Source organism: Suncus etruscus, chromosome 1, assembly GCF_024139225.1.
Source record: "Suncus etruscus isolate mSunEtr1 chromosome 1, mSunEtr1.pri.cur, whole genome shotgun sequence".
Lineage (NCBI taxonomy): Eukaryota > Metazoa > Chordata > Mammalia > Eulipotyphla > Soricidae > Suncus > Suncus etruscus.
Window position 1 is genome coordinate 90,962,477 of NC_064848.1, and position 20,643 is coordinate 90,983,119.

Here is a 20,643-nt window from a genome sequence, read left to right on the forward strand (position 1 = left end):
CACTTGGGGCCAGAGCAGTGGTGCAGCAGTAGGGCATTTGCCTTGCACACGGCTGACCTAGGATGGACCACAGTTTGATCCCCTGGCGTCCCATATGGTCACCCAAGCCAGGAGCAATTTCTGAATGCATAGCCAGGAGTAACCCCTGAGTATCAAAGGGTGTGGCCCCAAAACAAAAACAAATAAACAAACAAAGAAAAAAGATAAGTCTTCTTCACAGCCAACCCTGTTTTGATTCTTTATACCACAAACCAAGCTTATCCAGGGCTGATTCCTGAACACAAAACTAGGAGAAAGCCCTGAGCACAACTATATGTGACCAAATCCTCTCTCCCTCACTCCAGTTCCAGCCCCTCCAAAGAGGTATATGAACCAACTAATATGTATGGAATTTTTTACAACTCTGATTTCAAGTAGTAAGTGTCTAGGGAAGGTACAATGAAGAATATAAACTCTATGCTTAACTCCATAGGGAATTATTTTATGGTGTTTTTAGATGGAACAATGTCTGGTTGTTTTTGTTGTTTATATCATTGATTGTATTTTTGGGGGGTGGGGCACACAACATGCTGTGCTCAAGACAACTCTTGGCCCCATGCTCAGGCAGAGTTCCTGGCTGGGGTAGGGGGTTAGAAGAGAACCATACAGTATACCGAAATCAAACTCAGATCAGGTGAATGTAAGGCAACTGCCTTCCCCCTATTCTATCTCTTTGGTCCATGATTCTGGATTTTTTTTTTATGTTTTTAGGTTTTTGGATGTTTTCTGATTTGTTTCAAATCTTAGCATTTATACAGACATGTGAAATATTTACAATTATATGGTGCCTGGGATTTGCATTCTGAATGTAGTGAATGATTTGTTTTTACATTGTTTATACTTTTCCATATATTTATAGTAAAAATATTTGTTTAATGCCTCACATTGTGAGAGTAGGCCATAGAATAGAGATCATAGAATTTAAGAATTCAATGTTGTTTTAAAAAGAATTACAGATAAAGGAGGAACTTAGTTGCAAAATTTATTTCCTTTATGTACTATTCTAAAAATACTAGAATTAATTGAGAGATATAATACTAAGTCAAGAGGAAAAAAAATAATGTAACCAAGATTCATCATATAATTCATTTAGAGATCAAAGAAAAGTGTCTGCAAGACAAGCAATGAGCAGATGGAAAGCTGTGATTTCTCTACAGATGTTACTTGCCTAATATTTTCGGTGTTGTTAGTAACCTTCCAATTAGCATCTCCACTACACTCATTTCCTCCTGGAGGAGAAATCTCTGCTCTTTAATGGTAGTCAGTAAAGATCTGTACACTGTCTTGTCTTGCAGGTTTCCTCATCTTCAGAAAGAAGAAGGGAGAAGTGAAAATGTCCTCTTCCAAATCCTGCTACTGGGTATGACTAAAATACATATCTTGACTAGCTCAGAACAAAATATATCCTAGAATGTCACACCGATGTGAAAGTCGGATGTTCGTTTAGTGCCACGTCCAAAATTTCCTTTCTCAAAAATTTAAAATTTTTATCCATCTTCTGAAATACTGCGGGTCTGAATTATTTTGTGATGCTGAAGAAATGTCAGTAGTCTAACTGGTTGGGGGAAAGAAAGGCTTTAAAATAAAAACACTCAGAAATACTTTAAACATTATGCAAATGGAAGGAACCGCAGTAAGTGTTTGAAACATTGAATGCTCCTCTCCTAGTCTGATTTCCGACGACGGTGTCCTACTTAACATCAGAAGTCATCCTTAAAAAGTGCAACTTCTCCTGAAAGTCTCTAGGGGCTGCAAAGTTGCCAGTCCGAAGCTTATGAGTCACTTGGCTCAATTTTGATGAGTAATCTCAGGTGTCAGGAAACCGGGGTTCAGAAGAAAGAGAGGGGAGGGGGCGTCAGATCGGCGAACAGAAGAGGGGGCCTCTGAGGATTGGATGGCGAGATCTCGATTTTCCTAAAATTGCGTCATTTCGAACCCAGTTGGGTCCGGATGTTCTGGGCACCGACGGCCTCCCGTCTCGGAAACTCTCCGACGCAAGCAAAAGGCGAGGGGGCGGCTAATTAAATATTGAGCTGAAAGTCACGCGGGGAGCGTGTCACGTGGGTGTCGGGGCTCGTCGAGCATCTGATAAATATCGTGCGCCACCGAGCAGGCAAAAGAGCGCGCTGCGACCTGCTCCTCCATCTCCGCGGCGACCAGCGTGCAGAGAGAGCGCTAGCACCGGCCGGTGGAACCCGGGGACTGTCCGCCGCCGTAAGTACTTGCGCCCTCCCGGGCGGGCTCGCCTCGCAGCCTCCGGCTCCCAAGTAGCCGTTGGCAGTGTGGAATGGGGAGGCTGGGTGGGGGGCTCAGGGTGATGGGTTTAGGACCCCGCGAACCGCGGGGAGAAGAGCTCCCCTAACGCCAATGTCTCTTTTTCTTTGTCTTGCATCTGCAGAGCTTCTGGACTCTTGGTGAGTTTGAGGATGCTGCGGGAACTGGGTTCCAGGCAAAAGGGGTCTTAAGCAGCTCTGGGCGTGGGGAGAGATTTCAATTCTTCCCCGGGGTCCAAGTAAGCCTTTTGCCTACGGGTTATCTCACTTCCACCCGCCTAAGTTCTTTGGTGAGACTCCAATATTCCAAAGCCCCAACTCTCTGCCACCTACATATATATGTGGATCTCTATTTGTCGAGAGAGTGAGAGAAAGCGAGAGAGGAGAGAGAGAGAGAGAGAGAGAGAGAGAGAGAGAGAGAGAGAGAGAGAGAGAGAGAGAGAGAGAGAGAGAGAGAGAGAGAGAGAGAGATGCGTCTTTGATCTCTTCTCCTGACTCTTCCAGGAATTTCAACATGAAAATCCTCGTGGCCTTAGCCGTCTTTTTTCTCGTCTCCACTCAACTGTTGGCGGAAGAGATTGGTGCCAACAATGATCTCAATTATTGGTCCGACTGGTCTGATAGCGACCAGATCAAGGTGAGAGCGGATCTCAAGTTCTCAAGTTGGCTCCGCGCTCTGATTTCTAGGTTGGGGAGCGGCCCCGTCACCGCTGGCCCCTTCTGATTTCGGGGGGTGGGTAGTGCTCTTGTCATCCCAAGGGCCCCACGAACACCACCTGACATGGCGAAGGTGCGCGGGGCAGGGCGGTGAAATGAGCAGAAAATTCCTCTTTCTCGAGATCCCGGGAACAGGAGAATTTGCGTCCAAGTGTTCTCCCGAGGGCGACACCGTCGAGTCTTAGGGATTCCATGGGGGATGTGCTCTGGATTTTCACAAAGCTGAGGGCCCTGCTGAGGTTACAGATCTGTTGGTCCTAGAACTTTCGGCGGGCGGAGATAGGGGGGAGAAAGGCTGCTAGAACCGCGCTTTGGTCAAAGACACACAGGGCTCGCCCGCGTGCCAAGAGCTGAATGAAGTCTGGTCAGAGGCTCACTGCAGAGGACTTAGCGCTCTGAGTCCACAGGTGGGCGAGAAGCTAACGCCCTGCCTGGACAGTTATTTTACCGCCCAATGGATAGGGTCCTTCCATTTATTTTACGTAAGTCGGAGCCTGACGGTCATGAGGGAGCGCCTCTTTGGGGGACCGCTAATGCCGTGCCTTGCTGGTCGTGTGTCAAGCGCTGTCACTCGTGCCCAGCTGCCACGTATCTGTCTGCGTTGCGCTGCAGGGTCTCTGAAGCCCGACACTGCTACCACCACGGTGCTCGGCAAGTGTATGTGGGGGTCGCTGGGTTGAAAGGAAAACAGCAGAGCGCGCTGGGCTAGGAGACAAGGCACCTCTTTGCGCCTTCAGCCTGGAACTGACGGTGGGCGGTGCTAGAGAGGAGTTCCGTGGAGACCCCAGAGATGAGGGGTAGCACCCCAGAGATCATACTCAAAAGAGACTAGGGGAAGCCTGACCCCTCTCCCCGGAGCCCGCTTCCCCTCCCAAGGCCAGCCCAAATATACGACAAGCGCCAGGGACTGACTGGGGCGCACCCCGCGGATGGCTAGGGTTCCTAGGCATCTGAAGCACTGGTTACTTCACCCTTGACCCTGTGCATCTATCTGTTCCCCAGGAGGAGTTGCCTGAGCCGTTTGAGCACGTCCTGCAGAGAATCGCCCGGAGACCCAAGTCCCAGCAGTTCTACGGATTAATGGGCAAACGGGATGCCGGTGAGATGGGCAACCGTCATTCTCTCTGTCTCTCTGGGTACCTCGCCCTGTCTCCTTATTCTCAGTTTCTCCAGCTCTTTGTGGAGAGATTTCCAACCGAAAAAGGGACATAGCTCCACCAAGCATCTCGCTGGCGGGTCCATATCTTATTCACACACGCACACGTTTATTTGCCAAGGGTAGGAGAGATCCATTTCGCATGCCCCTAAATGTGTTAGAGCGGTATCTCAGAACAGGCATCAACCTTAGCAAAGTGTTTCCTTGGTTAAAGATTCAAACAAATAAGTGGAAGGTCCTCACGGGGTTTAACTGCTTCAAATGCATGTGGGAGTTTATTTCAACCACTGGGGTTAACCACCCTGGTCACAATGCTTATTTTTCTTGAATGTATCACAACATCAATAGAATTTGTAAATAGTTAATACTGATTTATCTCTTGTCAGATTCTGCAATTGAAAAACAAGTGGCCCTGTTAAAGGCTCTCTATGGTAAACATTTCTATAAATATTTATCTTACTATTGTTAATGCATGTGAAGTGGTTTTGCACGTGAAGTGTTTTATGAACTGAAAGACGGATTCTTGATAATGAATTTTAAAGAGATATATCTGTATTTATTTCTCTCCTGAAGATGGAGTGGTCTACATTAGAAATATACTTTTTCCAAAGGGGGAAAAGATGGAGCAGTGGACTCACCAGTTATCAACTGGCCTTGGAAAATTTGCATTCTTGGATTTGGGTCTCTGGTTCATAGAAAGTACTTTTAACAATATTCTTTCTCAAAATATTTTATTTTTATTATGAATAATATGGTTAGCATGTGTGATCCCATATTCCTCAAGAAGAATGGTATATTTTAAATAAATTTATTTTATAATAATATTTAAAAGATATAATGAAGCACCTTTAAAACAAATACATTGCATTTTACCAATTTCCTTTTTTTCTTTTAGGACATGGTCAAATTTCTCATAAAAGTAAGTTCCAAGTTATTTTTGACACTTATCATATTCAAATATATATAAGAATAAATTCCACTTTACATGGTATCTTATTTTCTGTCATAACTTAAGATTTAATAATCTACATTAATACACTATAAAAACAGAATCAACTTAGATTGTATCTAGAACAGAATTGCTTAAAATTGTGGCTTAGACATGGCATATTTACCAGGAAGATACACTGCATTCAAGAAACTTTAACCCTCTACTAAACTGTTGCTAATTCCTAAAACACAAAACCCAGGACATAAATTGGTTGTTGTTGACTCGAGCAACATAAAAATAGAAACTTCAACTCCTACAAATAGTTTGGAAAAGAAGAATTTCAATAGTAGGAGTAAAAACCACCCACCACATATTCCTCTTTCCCTATCAACACTGACACAGCCTATAAAAGAAAAATTTGTACATATCTTCTAACTCATCTTAGTATACCAATATGCTCTGTAATGATAATTAAGAGACTCCAATTAATGTGTAAATAAAGAATTTATTCTAAAGATATTAACAGAAATACAGCTGTTTTATAAGGGAAAACCTCAACTATCAAAGAGGAATATTTATTAGGGTAGTGACAATGACAGAATTTTACAGCAGTTGATATCATTGGATTCCAGATAACTAATTGATGAAACCAGACTTGACAGGGTATCTCTAGGATCCATTTTAGTCATACTTACCCTGATTTGGGCTTCCCTTACCCATTAAATGGTGGTGTTTATCACAGTAAGAGAGCAGCCCTATTGTTAACCAGCACAGTATAAGCCTACTATAGGTCATTACCATAGAGACATTCTTCCCCGAATAAATGAATGTCATCAAAATAATAATGTTTTTGTTAAAGTTGCTTCTTTTAAAATTAATATTATTGATACTTGGTTTCTAAGCATTGCCTCAAGTGAAATTCTATGTAATAAAAATGGTACATTTTATAAATGTCAAAACTCACTATTTTTCCAAAAAGTATGTTTTTAAGCCCAGTAAAATAAAATTGATCCTTTTAGAAGTATATAATGACCAGGCATAGGAATGAGACTTAACTAAGGTTTAGTTGCCAATAAATATAAATGGGAAATAAGCTTGGATATAAATGCCCCACAAATATGAAATTGATTTCATCAAATAAGAACTAGCACAAATAGCAACAATATTCAAAAATTGATAAACAGATAAATATATGAATAAAAGATACCTTCTAGTATTATATACAAAATTGAGAAAAGTACTTTCATTGCTCATTTATAATATTAGGAATTTTCATTTCTTCATTTCAGGTTACAAAACTTGAAGTGTATATATATATATATATATATATATAGACATATATTCAGTAGCTTGACTTTTTGAAACTAGTTATAAAACTTATTTATTAAAAGATTTACATATTAAAGTACCCCTAAATGTATTTTTCCAGGATATAAAACAGATTCCTTTGTTGGACTAATGGGCAAAAGAGCTTTAAATTCTGGTATGTATAAACCATGATTTAAAATAGACAGTATCTTAAGTCTATTATTACTTTCTTTCCAAGTTACAGTTTTCAAAGTATTAAAAAGTAATCATAAATTTAAAATGAGTATTATGGTAATGAAAATATTACAGAAGTAAGTCTAAGAATGAACTTATAACTAATTAAGCTACTATTACAATCTGTCTCAAACCATCAGCCTTCTCGCATCAGTCCCATGTAATTGTTACCTAACCTGAATCTTTGGAACAGTTTACTATTCTTTCTCTTCGTTTAAACTATATAAACTACACTAAACCTTGCTGAACTAAGGTATGTGTATTTTCTAAAGGCATGATGGCTTTTTTATGGAAAATAAGATCAGTTTTTACATGCTACCAAAGTAATTTGAAAGTCTAACAAGACTGTCAGTCTCTCAACACAAAAAAGTAAGTAAATCAAACAAATTCATTAATACATATTGCTTCCTCTTCATAAAGCTATAGACACCAAATTCTGAATATCTATTCTACTGCCTTCAAAACATAACATAGACAAAAATTCTGCACAATTATAATCAGTTTTATTAATGTCAAAACTCACTATTTTTCCAAAGAGTATGTTTTTAAGCTCAGTAAAATAGAATTGGTCCTTTTAGAAGTATATAATGATCAGGCATAGGAATTGACTTAACTAAGGTTTAGTAGCCAATAAATATAAATGGGAAATAAGCTTGGATATAGCTGCCCCATAAATATGAAATTGATTCCATCAAATAAGAACTAGCTCAAATAGCAACAATATTCAAAAATTGATAAACAGATAAATATATGAATAAAGGATACCTTCTAGTATTATATACAAAATTGAGAAAAGTACTTTCATTGCTCATTTATAATACTAGGAATTTTCATTTCTTCATTTCAGGTCACAAAACTTGAAGTGTGTATATATATATATATATATATATATATATACATACATACATATACATATACATATATATACATATATACATATATATATTTACTATATAGACATATTCAGAAGCTTGAATTTTTGGAACTAGTTATAAAAACTTATTTATTAAAAGATTTACATATTAAAGTACCCCTAAATGTATTTTTCCAGGATATAAAACAGATTCCTTTATTGGACTAATGGGCAAAAGAGCTTTAAATTCTGGTATGTATAAACCATGATTTGAAATAGACAGTATCTTAAGTCTATTATTACTTTCTTTCCAAATTACAGTTTTCAAAGTATTAAAAAGTAATCATAAATTTAAAATGAGTATTATGGTAATGAAAATATTACAGAAGTAAGTCTAAGAATGAACTTATAACTAATTAAGCTACTATTACAATCTGTCTCAAACCATCAGCCTTCTCGCATCAGTCCCATGTAATTGTTACCTAACCTGAATCTTTGGAACAGTTTACTATTCTTTCTCTTCTTTTAAACTATATAAACTACACTAAACCTTGCTGAACTACGGTGTGTGTTTTTTCTAAAGGCATGATTTTTTTTTATGGGAAATAAGATCAGTTTTTACATGCTACCAAAGTAATTTGAAAGTCTAACAAGACTGTCAGTCTCTCAACACAAAAAAAGTAAGTAAATCAAACAAATTCATTAATACATATTGCTTCCTCTTCATAAAGTTATAGACACCAAATTCTGAACATCTATTCTACTGCCTTCAAAACATAACATAGACGAAAATTCTGCACAATTATAATCAGTTTTGGTAATAGTCTAAATGAGAAGGAATGCTACAATACTGCATAAATATAAATACATCTTTGAGCTGGTATAAAGGCTATCCTATGTTCCCTTTTATTTCTATCTTCTTTGCAAATGTGATATATATATGTATATATACATATATAAATTTGAAAATCTATTTCTCAACTCACTCCAACAGTATTTTAAGGCTTAAATAAGCCTTGTATCATTTTAATATCATTTTCCTAGGGACTGATTTTTTTTTTTTTTGCTAAGCACATTTAAGTGTTATATTCTCTTTGAAAAATTTATTACAGTTTTCTTTATTTTATCCTTGGATAAAATAGATTTAAAACACTAGTCATGTAATTAATGAAGAAATAACAAGCAGTTATCTTATACATTTAGAACATTTTAAGATTTTAGAAAATCTATAACTGAAATGGGTTTCCATAACTCATAATTATCTAGAAATGTCATGTAAAAATTATGTAATTCGGTATTTATATTATTTTCTTACCTTCAAGGTTTAGATACTACATTAGTATTTCTACATTAGGAAATGTTAGGTTGTTCAATTTTTAAATTTAAAGAATTTACAAGTATATCTAGTGGAAATTTTGAATTTTATTACTAATATGGATTCCCGTTTGTTTTTATAAATAAAATATAAATTTAAATTATACTTGCTTTATTTGTATTAGAATAAAAATATTATAAGGAAACAATGATCTTTATATGACTATTGTTTTTTTATTATCATATTTTCTATTATATTATATATTACCATATAATATATTATATTAGTGTATTTCTGGAACTGATACAAGTTTCATGATTATAATTTATAATAGATTAAAAGCTATTCAATGTACTTAAAATAATAATTAAAGGTAATAAAATTCTTATAATGAATCAGAATTTATGTCTAAGTCTTTGCTCCTCTATTTTAAGTTAAAAAATTATTAAAGAAAGAGGCAAAGATCATACATGGTATGAGAAGTTTTCATATACTCAGTTTGAATAAAGTTGTCGGTCTTCTATAGCCATCTGCTCTCTACGCTTTGTAGTACGGGCCATTTGGCAATCTGATGAATCTAGAAATCTTTCTAAGGAAATCCTTATCAGCTCAATATATATGACTTTGCATATGAAATTTACATATGAAATTTTACGTATGACTTCAGAGTGTTCAAAGATTAGTTTTTCTTAAGAGGACATTATGTTTCAGCTATATCACTACTTTGTCTTTGTTTATAAAAGTATTTATATCACTTCTATGAAGAAGATAAACATGTTACCAAAAATTTGTAAGAAATTAAGATGTGCCATTCACCTCCCTACTGATATAAACACACTAGGCTCAATAAAAAATATATTTAATTGTTTTTGATACAACAAATAGTCTTTATTTTTATGTGGTTACATATCTCATTTAAAGTGCTTTTAATTGACTATACTATGGTTAAATTAGTGTAATTTTGACCCTATTGGTCTGGATAGTCAAATTAATTTACTTATTAGCTATACATTAAATATCTTTGGAAGCAGTGATTAACATGCTAGGAGGAAAGTTCAAATCATCTGTAGTTACAAGATACCACTAGCCTACCTAGAGAGAATGACACTATTTGTAGTCTCGGGAATCTTTGGGAAATATCCACAGAGAGGAAGACTTGATTCTCTCTATTAACTACCCTGATAACATGAATAAGCAAACTTTTTCTCTAAAAAATGTCAGAGAATTTAGGCTGTCTTAAGCTATCTAGTCTCTGTAGCACCTACTTAGACCTGCTATTTTAATGCTAAAGTAACTACAGATAATATACAAATGAATGTATGTGTTTACATTTCTGTAAAATGTTATATATCCCTCACCTCAAAGTGGGCTGGTATTGACTCAAGCCTGTAGTTTGCTGACTGTCCTAGGATAAAAGTATTACTTTCGTACCACTTCTACTATTGGTTACTTCGGCTTTTCTATAATTCATTTGAATCTATCTGCCACTGCTTGCGAACTTGCTGAGAAACAGCATTGAAATATATTGTGGAAGCATGCTTCTTAGGCAGCAAGTAGACAAAATAACCAAGAGTTCCACGGCTTAAGCAGTTCCTATCAGGAGAGTGAAAAAGTATAGGAAGTAGTGTAGATGAAACTCTTAGAAATACTTTTATGTGGTAGGGATGGAAGGTGTTCTTATGAGTTTAAAACTAGTGACTGTGTGTCTTGTACTTTTTTTCTCTATTGTATCATGTTTAAAAACCTTTGCTTCTCTTTGTTCTCAGCTGCTTATGAAAGAAGTGCGATGCAGAATTATGAAAGAAGACGTAAATAAAAACTACCTACTGTATTATTTACTGAGTTTCATTTGTTTTAATGCCCAATGAAAGATAAAAATGAGACATGTACTATGAGAAATAATTATTTATTTAATTATAATTGATGTTTTGAGTTGATAACTTAAATTGTTTATTTTTCATATTGTGCAAATATGTATTGTAAAACTGTCATAATTCTAAGAAAACAATTCCTTCAAAAATAGAAATCAATAGTAATTTGTCAACAAAGCAGCAATTGATGAAGTTGTAAAAACCTGTTGCTGATTTATTCTCTAAAAATTAATCATTTTTTGTTATTGAATCAGTCATATCAGCTGTTGAAAGGGAAGGAATTCACAGATTAGCTTGTGCTTTTCTATTTGTTTTCATGGTGAAATGTACTGAGATTTGCTATTAAACTAGATTTGTTTTCTTTGCAGCATGTTTTGCATTTTGTGACTCTAAGGATACATTTTAAAACTTTAATGTGATTCTAAAGTCTTCATTTTACTGTCTAAAGTGTTATGATAGTTTGCATTTTAAATAAAAGAAAAATATATTGAAAACTGAGTCTTATTCTTTCTTTGATATTTATCAAATTGGCAACATTTATTTTTGTAGATAAAACATGTTCAAAGTTGTTTTGGCTGCTAAAATGATGAAGCATAAAACTATTTTTCTCTTTGTAAGAAAAATGAATAAAGTATAATCTCAGTTTCTTTCTCATATACTCACCTTTTTCTGTCTTTTGACATGAGTTTATTCATGAATAAAACAATTATACTTGAAAATTCAAAAAATAAGGGCTAAGTTCTGTTTACAAATGGGATGGCAATCTCTTGGGGGGAGGGGCATACTGACAGCACTTCAGTGTTTCTCCTGGCTCTGCACTCAGAAATCACTCGGGTCTGTCCTGGGTTGGTCACGTGCAAGGTAAATGCCCTGCTGCTGTGCTAACGCTCTGGCCCCAGCAATCTATTTTAAAGATTATATGTCACTAGTTATTTTTCTTATTGAGTAAAACATCAGCACAATGCCACTTCAGTCCTGCTTTGCACTCAGGGAATTAATATAGATTAATCAGAGGGAAAGAAAATGATTGCTACAATATCCTTGGGACTGATTTCTAATTGCATAGAGCATGTGAAATATTAACAAGTTGTAAAGTGATTCAGGACAAGCAATTCCCAAAATAAAAAGGCCTAGTTTATTTAGCCTGGACCATACTTGTTGGTTAATGTTAAAATTATTTGGGGACATAGAGATAAAACATTTATATTTCCATAAATTGTTATATTAAAAGAAAATTTTAAACAAATTAAATTTCCTTATTATATATTTAAATGCTGTAAATCATATTATAATAATAATAAAGTGGAGATAATAACACACATCTATAGCTCTAATCTCCAACATAAGTGTTTATTAGGCTATCAAATTATTATTAGATAACAATTATAATAATAAGTTAATATGAAGTATTACCACTGTTACCATTTCACAAATGATATAAGAAGTTCAAGGAAATGGAATCAAAGCTTATAATATAAAAGGATTCAGGATTGGAAAAGTTTTATCAGAAAAAAATATTAAGGAAATATAGCAGAGAAATTTAACATTAATCATAAAATTAATGCTGTCAGTGGCAGTTTGACATAATGGAGAGTTATGCCATCACTTAAAATGTCTTGATGGTATATTTAGCAGCCTAGGCCATTGACTCAGGCTCTATAATGAATATGTTGAAAAAGATGTCCTTAGATGGGGAGGGGTGGATATGGCCACCCTGACCCCCACCTGCGGCTGAGTTCTCTGAAGGACTGAGCCCTGAGGAGTGCACTGCATTGCTGTAGGTCCAGTAAGAGCAGCAGGAAAGTGGTTCTAATGTTGATGAGACAAACTGCTCATCTGAGCTCTGCACCCCTGCATTTTCTTCCACTTCTGACACCTAGGTTGCAGACTCCCCTTGAAAGTGTTATGAGAATCATGTATAGAGAGCCTTCTAGCAAACTGAGATTTTGACCTAGATTGTGATCCCTGTGAGGGATGGCTCATGCCTCTGTGGTCCACAACCTCTAGCATTGGAGTCAGTCACCTCCCGCCCCAATGGGAAGCCTCCCAGCTTCCATCCTTCCTTCCATGTTCTATGTTCCCGCGCCTAAGTCAGGCACAGTCTACCTATAAAGTAGGGGTTACAGGGGACTGCCCTTTTCCCAGTTCCTTTTTTTTTTTTTTTTGTTTTGTTTTTTGGGCCACACCACAGTCTACCTATAAAGTAGGGATTACAGGGGACTGCCCTTTTCCCAGTTCTTTTTTTTTTTTTTTTTTTGGTTTTTGGGCCACACCCAGTAACACTCAGAAGTTGCTCCTGGGTTGGGGGACCATATGGGACACCGGGGGATTGAACCGCGGTCTGTCCAAGGCTAGCACAGGCAAGGCAGGCACCTTACCTCTAGCGCCACCGCCCAGCCCCTTCCCAGTTCTTTTTACTCTTGAATTTACTCCCAGTTTCAAACTGGAAAATGGAGTGAGAAGGAGAAGAGAGAGAGGAGAGAGATAATTATTTTAATTTTTTTCAATTTTTAAATAATTTTATAGAGACCAATGTGAATTACAAGTCTTTTACAGTTATATTTCAGGTACATAGTGACAGTGAATTAGGACCATTCCCATCACCGGTGTTGACCTCCCTCCACCATAGTTCCTAGCATGCCTCTCATACCTCCAACCTCAGCTCTGGATTGCTAGTGTAACAGATCCCTTTTGTTTATAGTATGTCGTAGTGTGGGTCTCTTGATTCTATTGTCATTGACTTTGGGTTGGATGTTTAGGTTTGATTATTTTTTATTTCCACTCAATGCTCATGAGACTGCTTTGTTTCTGCTACCATCCACTTTTTTTTTCTCAACTTGTAGGAAAACATAGAAATATGAGACAGAACAATTGTTTTAAAGCAAAGATTAAGTACATTGTTGAATGAGAATGATGTAGGGTAAAAGGGTTTATCATGTTGGGGTGACTGGGATTTACTGTCCCTTTGCTGGGATGGTAGCTTCCAGAAGAAGTTATCTTCTAGGCAAAAGAAAAAAGTCAGACAACTAAGGGAGGGTTTGAAATCTGGTGTTGGTCTTAATTAGAAAGGAAGAAGTCATGTATTTCAGGAAAGAGCAGGAATGAGGTGATTTGGGGGTTAGCACCTTTGGACTGCAGTCAGAATAGACTGGGAAATTCTCAAGATTAATCTGTCAAGGAAGCAGTACTAAGCTCCTGTAGGGCCCCAAATAGCTCCCCAGCAGATACTGAATGGTCACTGATGCCATGGAGAAAGAAGCCACCAACATTAAGCCCATCTTGCATTTGGGGACCTGACTCAAACATTTCATGCATTGTCCGGGTTCCCAGCTGGTTTTGCCTTTGTCCAAGCCAGAATGAGCCGCTCCAATTGCTTAAATCTGTTAAAGCCTAGTAGCTAAGCAGATTAGGCAGGAGGAAACCCAAAACCTGGAGTCTAGGCTCTACCATAGGCCTGAGAGGACATTGACCATAGTAAGTCTGTGGACACCAGTTCACCAGTTGGCCTTGATTTCAGGCTGTACCTGTGGCTGGTGTGAACAAGCAGTTGGGTACAGTGCAGGAATGTCCCTTCACCCACAGATCCTGGCATGCTGCTCTGACATTCTTTTCAAGGCATTCCCTCGAAAGAGCAGCATGATTTGTGGGTGAAGGGACATTCCTGCACTGTACCCAACTTCTTGACACAGACTTTCATGGGGGGATTTTGAGACAGGGTTCCACTGAGGACTAAGAAGAGCTATGAATGATCAGTTGGAAAGGAAGGGGGAGATTGATTCTCCAGTCCCGAGAACGCTTCAAGGTGTCTGCTCAACTCCTCCAAACTCCTAGTGGGTTTTTTGAAGTAAAAACTCCCCCTCCTTATATCCCCCAACAAATAAATAGATAAACAGAAAAGGTCCTTTAATTCAATCTATTTAAGTGATAAATATCTTCCAGGGGTAGTGTTGATGCTAAATGATTTTTCATTTTTCTAATTAGTTTTAGTAGTTTTTCTTTTCCAAATTGTTTTCATCACCAAAATGTAGCATCCTTAGAAAAGGGCCCCTCTGGGGGGAGGGGGTGAGAAATTCCTCCCTATGCATCCAAAAACTACAGAGGCAGGGCTGGGCTCAGAACACTCCACATGCCAGGACTTCTGGTATCTTCGACTGGTATGTTGGGGGCTCTGGGCAGGACAGCCAGCCATAGGCCCCCTGGGCTGACCACTTAGTCCAGGGGACCGAGATCCCCCACACCAGGTGGGTCTTCAGGGCCACGCCTGGTTAATCGGGCCCTGGGGGAGGGGTGAGAAATTCCTCCCTATGCATCCAAAAACTACAGAACTGCGCGGGGGCGCACTTCATGTGTTAAGAGTATTCCTTATCCTTATGTTATGTTTTGCTTATCCAGAATGTTCATTTTGTATTCTGCCCTTTCCCACACCCCTACAAAGCTCTTTTTTACTCCTTAACTCTCTAACCCCCCCAAATGTCACTAGCCTACATTACTCTTTTTTAACTTCAGTACTGTACAATCCTAATCAGAGACCAAAGCCGTGCATTGTGTGTAACAACCCCAAACTTTTTCAAGAGACATAAAATGGACACGTATTTCTTAAGAATATTTTGTGTTTTTTCTCTGACAAGGATAATTCTTACTAAATGTTGTCTTATACAGTGACTTTTTATCCTCTCTTTATGAGCTGTTTTAAAAGGAATTTTGGTGAAAGAGTCCCCCAGTTTAATGCTTATAATTGAACCATATCATGAGAATTGTTGGACTTGTTCTTATGGCCCCCATATGCGCCAATAACACCACGTTGCATTGCTCCTTTTTTGCATAGGCACATCAAAATGGGAAAATACTATACGCACAAATAAGATCCTATCTAATAGAGATTGGAACACACAAATCTTGTAGTGCAAAGGGACCTTACACCCTGAACATTGACATAACGACCTGGCACAGACCTCAGAAGAAAGGCATTTTCCATTCACCCCTGAACCAGGGAAGCCATCCACAAAACATCCAGGCTTGTCTATAACATCACCTGGAAGCAATCCTCTACCACGGAAGACCCTACACTGCTCAGACATCGACCTGCTCAAAAGAGACTTCCCTTAACACTGAGAAGACTTAACAACAACAACAACAACAACCTGCTTACAGGACAGGGCTCCCTGCATTGCCCTTTGATTGTGAGGTGAAACGAGAGGATGCTCCACATCCTGACTTCAATGTAGATATGCAGATTCCAGGATCTTTAATACAGAAACATGATACCAACAACAGAGACTGTGTGAAAAATAAAAGTGTGTTGGCACTACAGACAATGTCTTGGATTGGACGATCTAGCTTGCCTGGATCCTAGAGTTGGTCTTGTGCCAGGAAACTTTAGGGGTCGGGTCTCTTTGTATTTAGGCCAAGGTTATTCCTTTCCATGTCCCTCATATTTTGGTGGGCCTATGCAAACAACAATTGCCACTCTAACACCATTTTTACTGTGCTCCTTTGACTCTAATCCTTAAAAAGAACCCACTTAAAATTTGAGGTTAACTTAAGCTAATATGCAAGTACATGGAAATGTAAAAAAAATACTATGCCTGTAATGTTTAAGGAGTTACGTAAGTTTTATGGCTTTAGATTGCCTTGTGTGCTGTTAAGAAATATTATAATGTGTTACAATCTGGGGACTTGAGGGACAAAGTAATTACATGGATTCTGTCTTATTTATCTTAATGTTCTTTGGCTGAAATTTCAAAGTTAAGATATCAGCAAGGGGACTTCCGAGAATTATGTTATGGGTGATTGTCCTTCCACTGTAACTTTACCTTGTCCTCTTTCTTCTCATCTTTGTTCTCATAATTAAAAATAAAAAATTAAAAAAAAAAAGAAAAGGGCCCCTGTGTCTTGGCCTGCCACTTTCCAGGGGTCCTTTGTCACTTTGACAGGACTCTCAGGTCTGCAGAAAACACTCTGTCTTGGAATACTTCTAGACTGTAATATTTGAGATTGTTTTGTTTTGTATTTTGTTTACATTTATATATACATAGTATTTCCTGAGGACTAAATGAAGTTTTTGGCTTTTTAACTGGAACAAATGGCTTCCTGGTATATTTAGAAACATAGAATGATCAAAAAGGAAAAAAGAGAGAGACCAAAAGAGAGAGAGAGAAGTAAAATGTCTGCCCCAGAGATGAAGGAAGAGGAGATGGGATGGAAATCGAGGACAATGGTGATGGGAAAAGTGCACACTGGTGAAGGGTGGTGTACATTCTATGCCTGAAATTCAAGTATGAACAATTTTGTAACCACAGTGCTTAAATAAAAAATGTATCTAAAAAAAAAAAAAGAAAGAAACATAGAATGATAAATAAGTACGTTTTCAGGCAAAAAGTAGTATTGCTTATATATATATACATTATATATACATTTCTTATAGAAATCATAATGGAAAGTAACAATGTAATGGATAAGAGTAGGAGATCAGAGTCAAATTAATATAAACCCTTGCTACATCAATTACAGTAATGACTGCTGATAATGCTGATAAGCATTAATTTCTCACCTTATTTTCCTCAACACTAAAACAGGACTAATCATGATACAATACAGCTCGAAATAGTCTCATTAGCCTAGTTATGAGATGGTACAATACAAATGCAGTAAATTTTATCTACTACTACTATTTTAGATTCTTTCCAAAGTACCAGTGAAAAAAATAGCAGTGCTATAATTTAGACCAATTTTTCATGTTTGAAAGTTAAATTTATTTACAAAAGAACAGCATATCAGTACATTACACAGAAAGAAAATAAAATTATATGCATATATATTATTTACATAGCAAGTATTGTCAAAAGTTACCAAGAACACTATTTCAAACAGTAATTCTTCTAGCCTTGAAGGGGTAAAAATACATTTCTAATAATTACCTTGGAAGAATTTTTAGGAGGATCATGACTGACACTATTAGTGAGGGGGTGGAAGTAAATGCATGGCAGGTAGGGCTATTTCCTGTCATAGGACCAACTGGAATTTAATCCCTGGCACAAAATATTGCCCCAAACTACTAATAGAGGTGATCCATAAATGTAGAGCAAGGAGTAAGCCCCAACCTGAGATTTCCCAGTGTGGCCCAAAAAACAATACAAGAACAAAATTAAAAATAGACTATTAGTGAAACCATTATAATATTTATATTCTTTAAGAATCTCTAAATTTCTGAAGGCCAAGTAAATCAAAACACAACCAATTTCTAAGGTCCAAAGGCTATTTTAAATTAGGAAACTATAATTGCTATAATAAACTGTTTTGAAAGGGCTAGAAGATAGTACAGGGGTAAGGCACTTGGCTTATAGAAGCAGCCCAGATTCAATCATCAGCATAGCATATGGTCTCTTGAGTCCTTCAAGGAGTGATTCTTGAGCAGAGAAAGGTATAATCTAAAAACAACCAAAAATTTGTTTATAAAAATCTAATCATATTACCTGTTTCTGAGTAGTTTTATATTGATTTTGTAATTCAGTAAAATGGTTTCTGTTTTCTTAGGGCCCTTCTGTTTCCTAAGAAAGAACAATTTACTATTTAGTTCTTAAGAAAACCATTAAAAGAATATTCAACTTCTAATCACTTTAACATATATGAAAAAAAACCAAATTCTTATAATCAGTGGCCCAGTTAACTACTGAACTGTTCAAACCAGACGCAGAAACATTTTTTTGGATGGGGGTGGGTGGGTCCTTTGGTTTTTGAGGCAAACCAGATGTATCATGCTAAGCGGAGTCACACCATAACGTGTGAGGGATCAAACTCAGACTGCCTATATCCAAAGCATGTGTTCACCCTTTTTACCTGTCCCCCAAGCCTGAAACAGGCTTTCTTAAGGGCTTAAGGGCATCAGACATTCAGAAATCCACACTGAGACCACCCAGTGTAACACAAAAAGACCTTTTACTTTTAAAAGATGAGGTACTCTCTTCCACAGTGAAGGGCAGGTGCCACTGTCTTCCTTGAGAGAAGAAACATGGCTGGGTTGCTCATGCCCTAATCAGCATATTTCATGCATGTCAGTTCTTCCTCTAGTTCATTGAGTTTCAGACTGCAAAGGATGATGTCCAAATCTAGAAGTATCTAGACTAGAAAATGGTGAAGATTCCCAAGACCAATTTCTTTCTCAAAGGAATCATCTTCTTGAAATGCAAATTTCTGCTTAAGTGCCTGAGAGATTATAGGCACTGGACACTAGTGAGAACTTGGTCTTTTCCTCTTATGACTTGGTCTACCTCCAGGTGACCGTTCAACGGCATGGAGCTTAACCTTTTTCATATCCTTCAGAATGTCCAGCATGTTTGGAACATCTTTGTTCTGACTTTCAGAGCATTTGTGATTGGTCTTACTGGTACTTACTGGGGAAAAGAAATGAACAGACAATTCTTCAAAGAACTATAAATGGCCAAAGGACACATGAAAAAATGTTCCACATCACTAAGCATAAGGGAGATGCAAATCAAAACAACAATGAGGTACCATCTCACACCACAGAGACTTGGCAAGTATAATATAAAATAAAATCAATCAATGGTGCTGGGATGTGGGGAGAAAGGTACTCTCATACACTGCTGGTTGAATACCTTCTAGTCCAGCCTTTATAAAAAACAACATGGAGATTCTTTAAAACATTGGAAATTGAGTTCCGATATGATCCAGCTATACCACTCCTAGGGATAAACCCTATGAACACAAAGACACAATACAAAAATGCCTTCTGCACACATATATTCATTCCATCACTATTTACAATAGCTAGAATCTGAAAACAACCCAGATGACCAACAATAGATAAGTAGCTAAAGAAACTGTGGTACATGTACACAATGCAATAGTTGTGCAGTTGTCAGGAAAAATGAAGCCAGAAACTTTTCCTATACATAGATGAACATGGAAACTATTATGCTGATTGAAACAAGAAAGAGGTAGAGAGAGACACAAAATAGTCTCACTCAACTATGGGATTTAAGAAAAATAAAAAATATTATTGTAATAATACTCAAAAAATAAAATGAGGGCTGGAAGGACCAGCCCACAGTCTGAAGCTTACCACAAAAAGTTTTATTTCAGTTAGAGAAATTATAAGTACACTGACAACTATCATGACAATAGTAGTTAGTGAGAGAAATAGAATGTCTGTCTCAAATACAGACAGGAGTTGGGGAGAACTGAGATGTTGGGCATTTGTGGTAGAAATGCTGTACTGGTGAAGAGGAGTGTTCCTTTTTATAACTGAAACCCAACTATAAACATGTTTGTAATCATGGTACTTAAATAAAGATATTAATTATATATATTTGAAAATTAGGTTTCTCAGTGCCTGAGAAATAGTACAAGTATTAAGGCCTTCCCCCCCAAAAAAATATCACCTAGTCATAGAAACAATCGTGTCTAAAGGATGAACAAATAAAAAAGATATGATATATAATTGTACCTTACTTAAACAGATGCCAAACACCAAATCAGCTGATATCAAAATTGCATACTTTCCAGTTTCCATAAGTTTTAGAATAAAAAAAAATTTTAAACCACCAAATTGAATTTAACCTGCAATAACAGCCTGAATACTCTATATTTCGCTATTTTTTGCCCCTTAAATATGGCTTCTAACATTTTAATAGAAGAAATTGGTTAGCTTCCTTTCCTTTCTCTGTTTTCTAACCCCTTCCGTAAATTAATCACATATAATGTTGCTTTCATTTTAGGTATAAAATATAAAGACTTGTCATTTATCTTTATTTTACAGTGATTATTATAAAAAGTCCAATTAACATCTTTTACCATAGTTTAAAAACATTTTTGGTTTATGATTATTCAAGAACTTTAAAATTCACTCTCAGCAATTTTAAAGGATTTTAATTTTAATTCTAGTCACCATACTGTAAATTATACTGACTTACTGATTTTATAAATA

At 36.9% G+C, this 20,643-nt stretch overlaps 1 protein-coding gene across 1 annotated transcript; it reads left to right on the plus strand.

The window, feature by feature from the left end:
• The first annotated feature begins 2,011 nt into the window (after positions 1–2,011).
• On the plus strand, positions 2,012–11,195 carry TAC1 (tachykinin precursor 1). Its single transcript, XM_049769286.1, has 8 exons — positions 2,012–2,253; positions 2,438–2,453; positions 2,817–2,949; positions 4,032–4,128; positions 4,572–4,616; positions 5,081–5,104; positions 6,546–6,599; positions 10,593–11,195. The coding sequence occupies exons 3-8, from the start codon at positions 2,827–2,829 to the stop codon at positions 10,640–10,642; spliced, it is 393 nt and encodes a 130-aa protein (XP_049625243.1). The 5' UTR covers positions 2,012–2,253; positions 2,438–2,453; positions 2,817–2,826; the 3' UTR covers positions 10,643–11,195.
• The last annotated feature ends 9,448 nt before the right edge of the window (positions 11,196–20,643 follow it).

What these genes read in the sequence shown, in the direction of transcription:
- TAC1 (XM_049769286.1), top strand. Translation starts at nt 2,827, where the DNA reads ATGAAAATCCTCGTGGCCTTAGCCGTCTTTTTTCTCGTCTCCACTCAA. An exon ending in AATGGGCAAACGGGATGCCG is followed by an intron (nt 4,129 to 4,571) that starts GTGAGATGGGCA and finishes ATCTCTTGTCAG; the next exon opens with ATTCTGCAATTGAAAAACAA. An exon ending in TGGTCAAATTTCTCATAAAA is followed by an intron (nt 5,105 to 6,545) that starts GTAAGTTCCAAG and finishes GTATTTTTCCAG; the next exon opens with GATATAAAACAGATTCCTTT.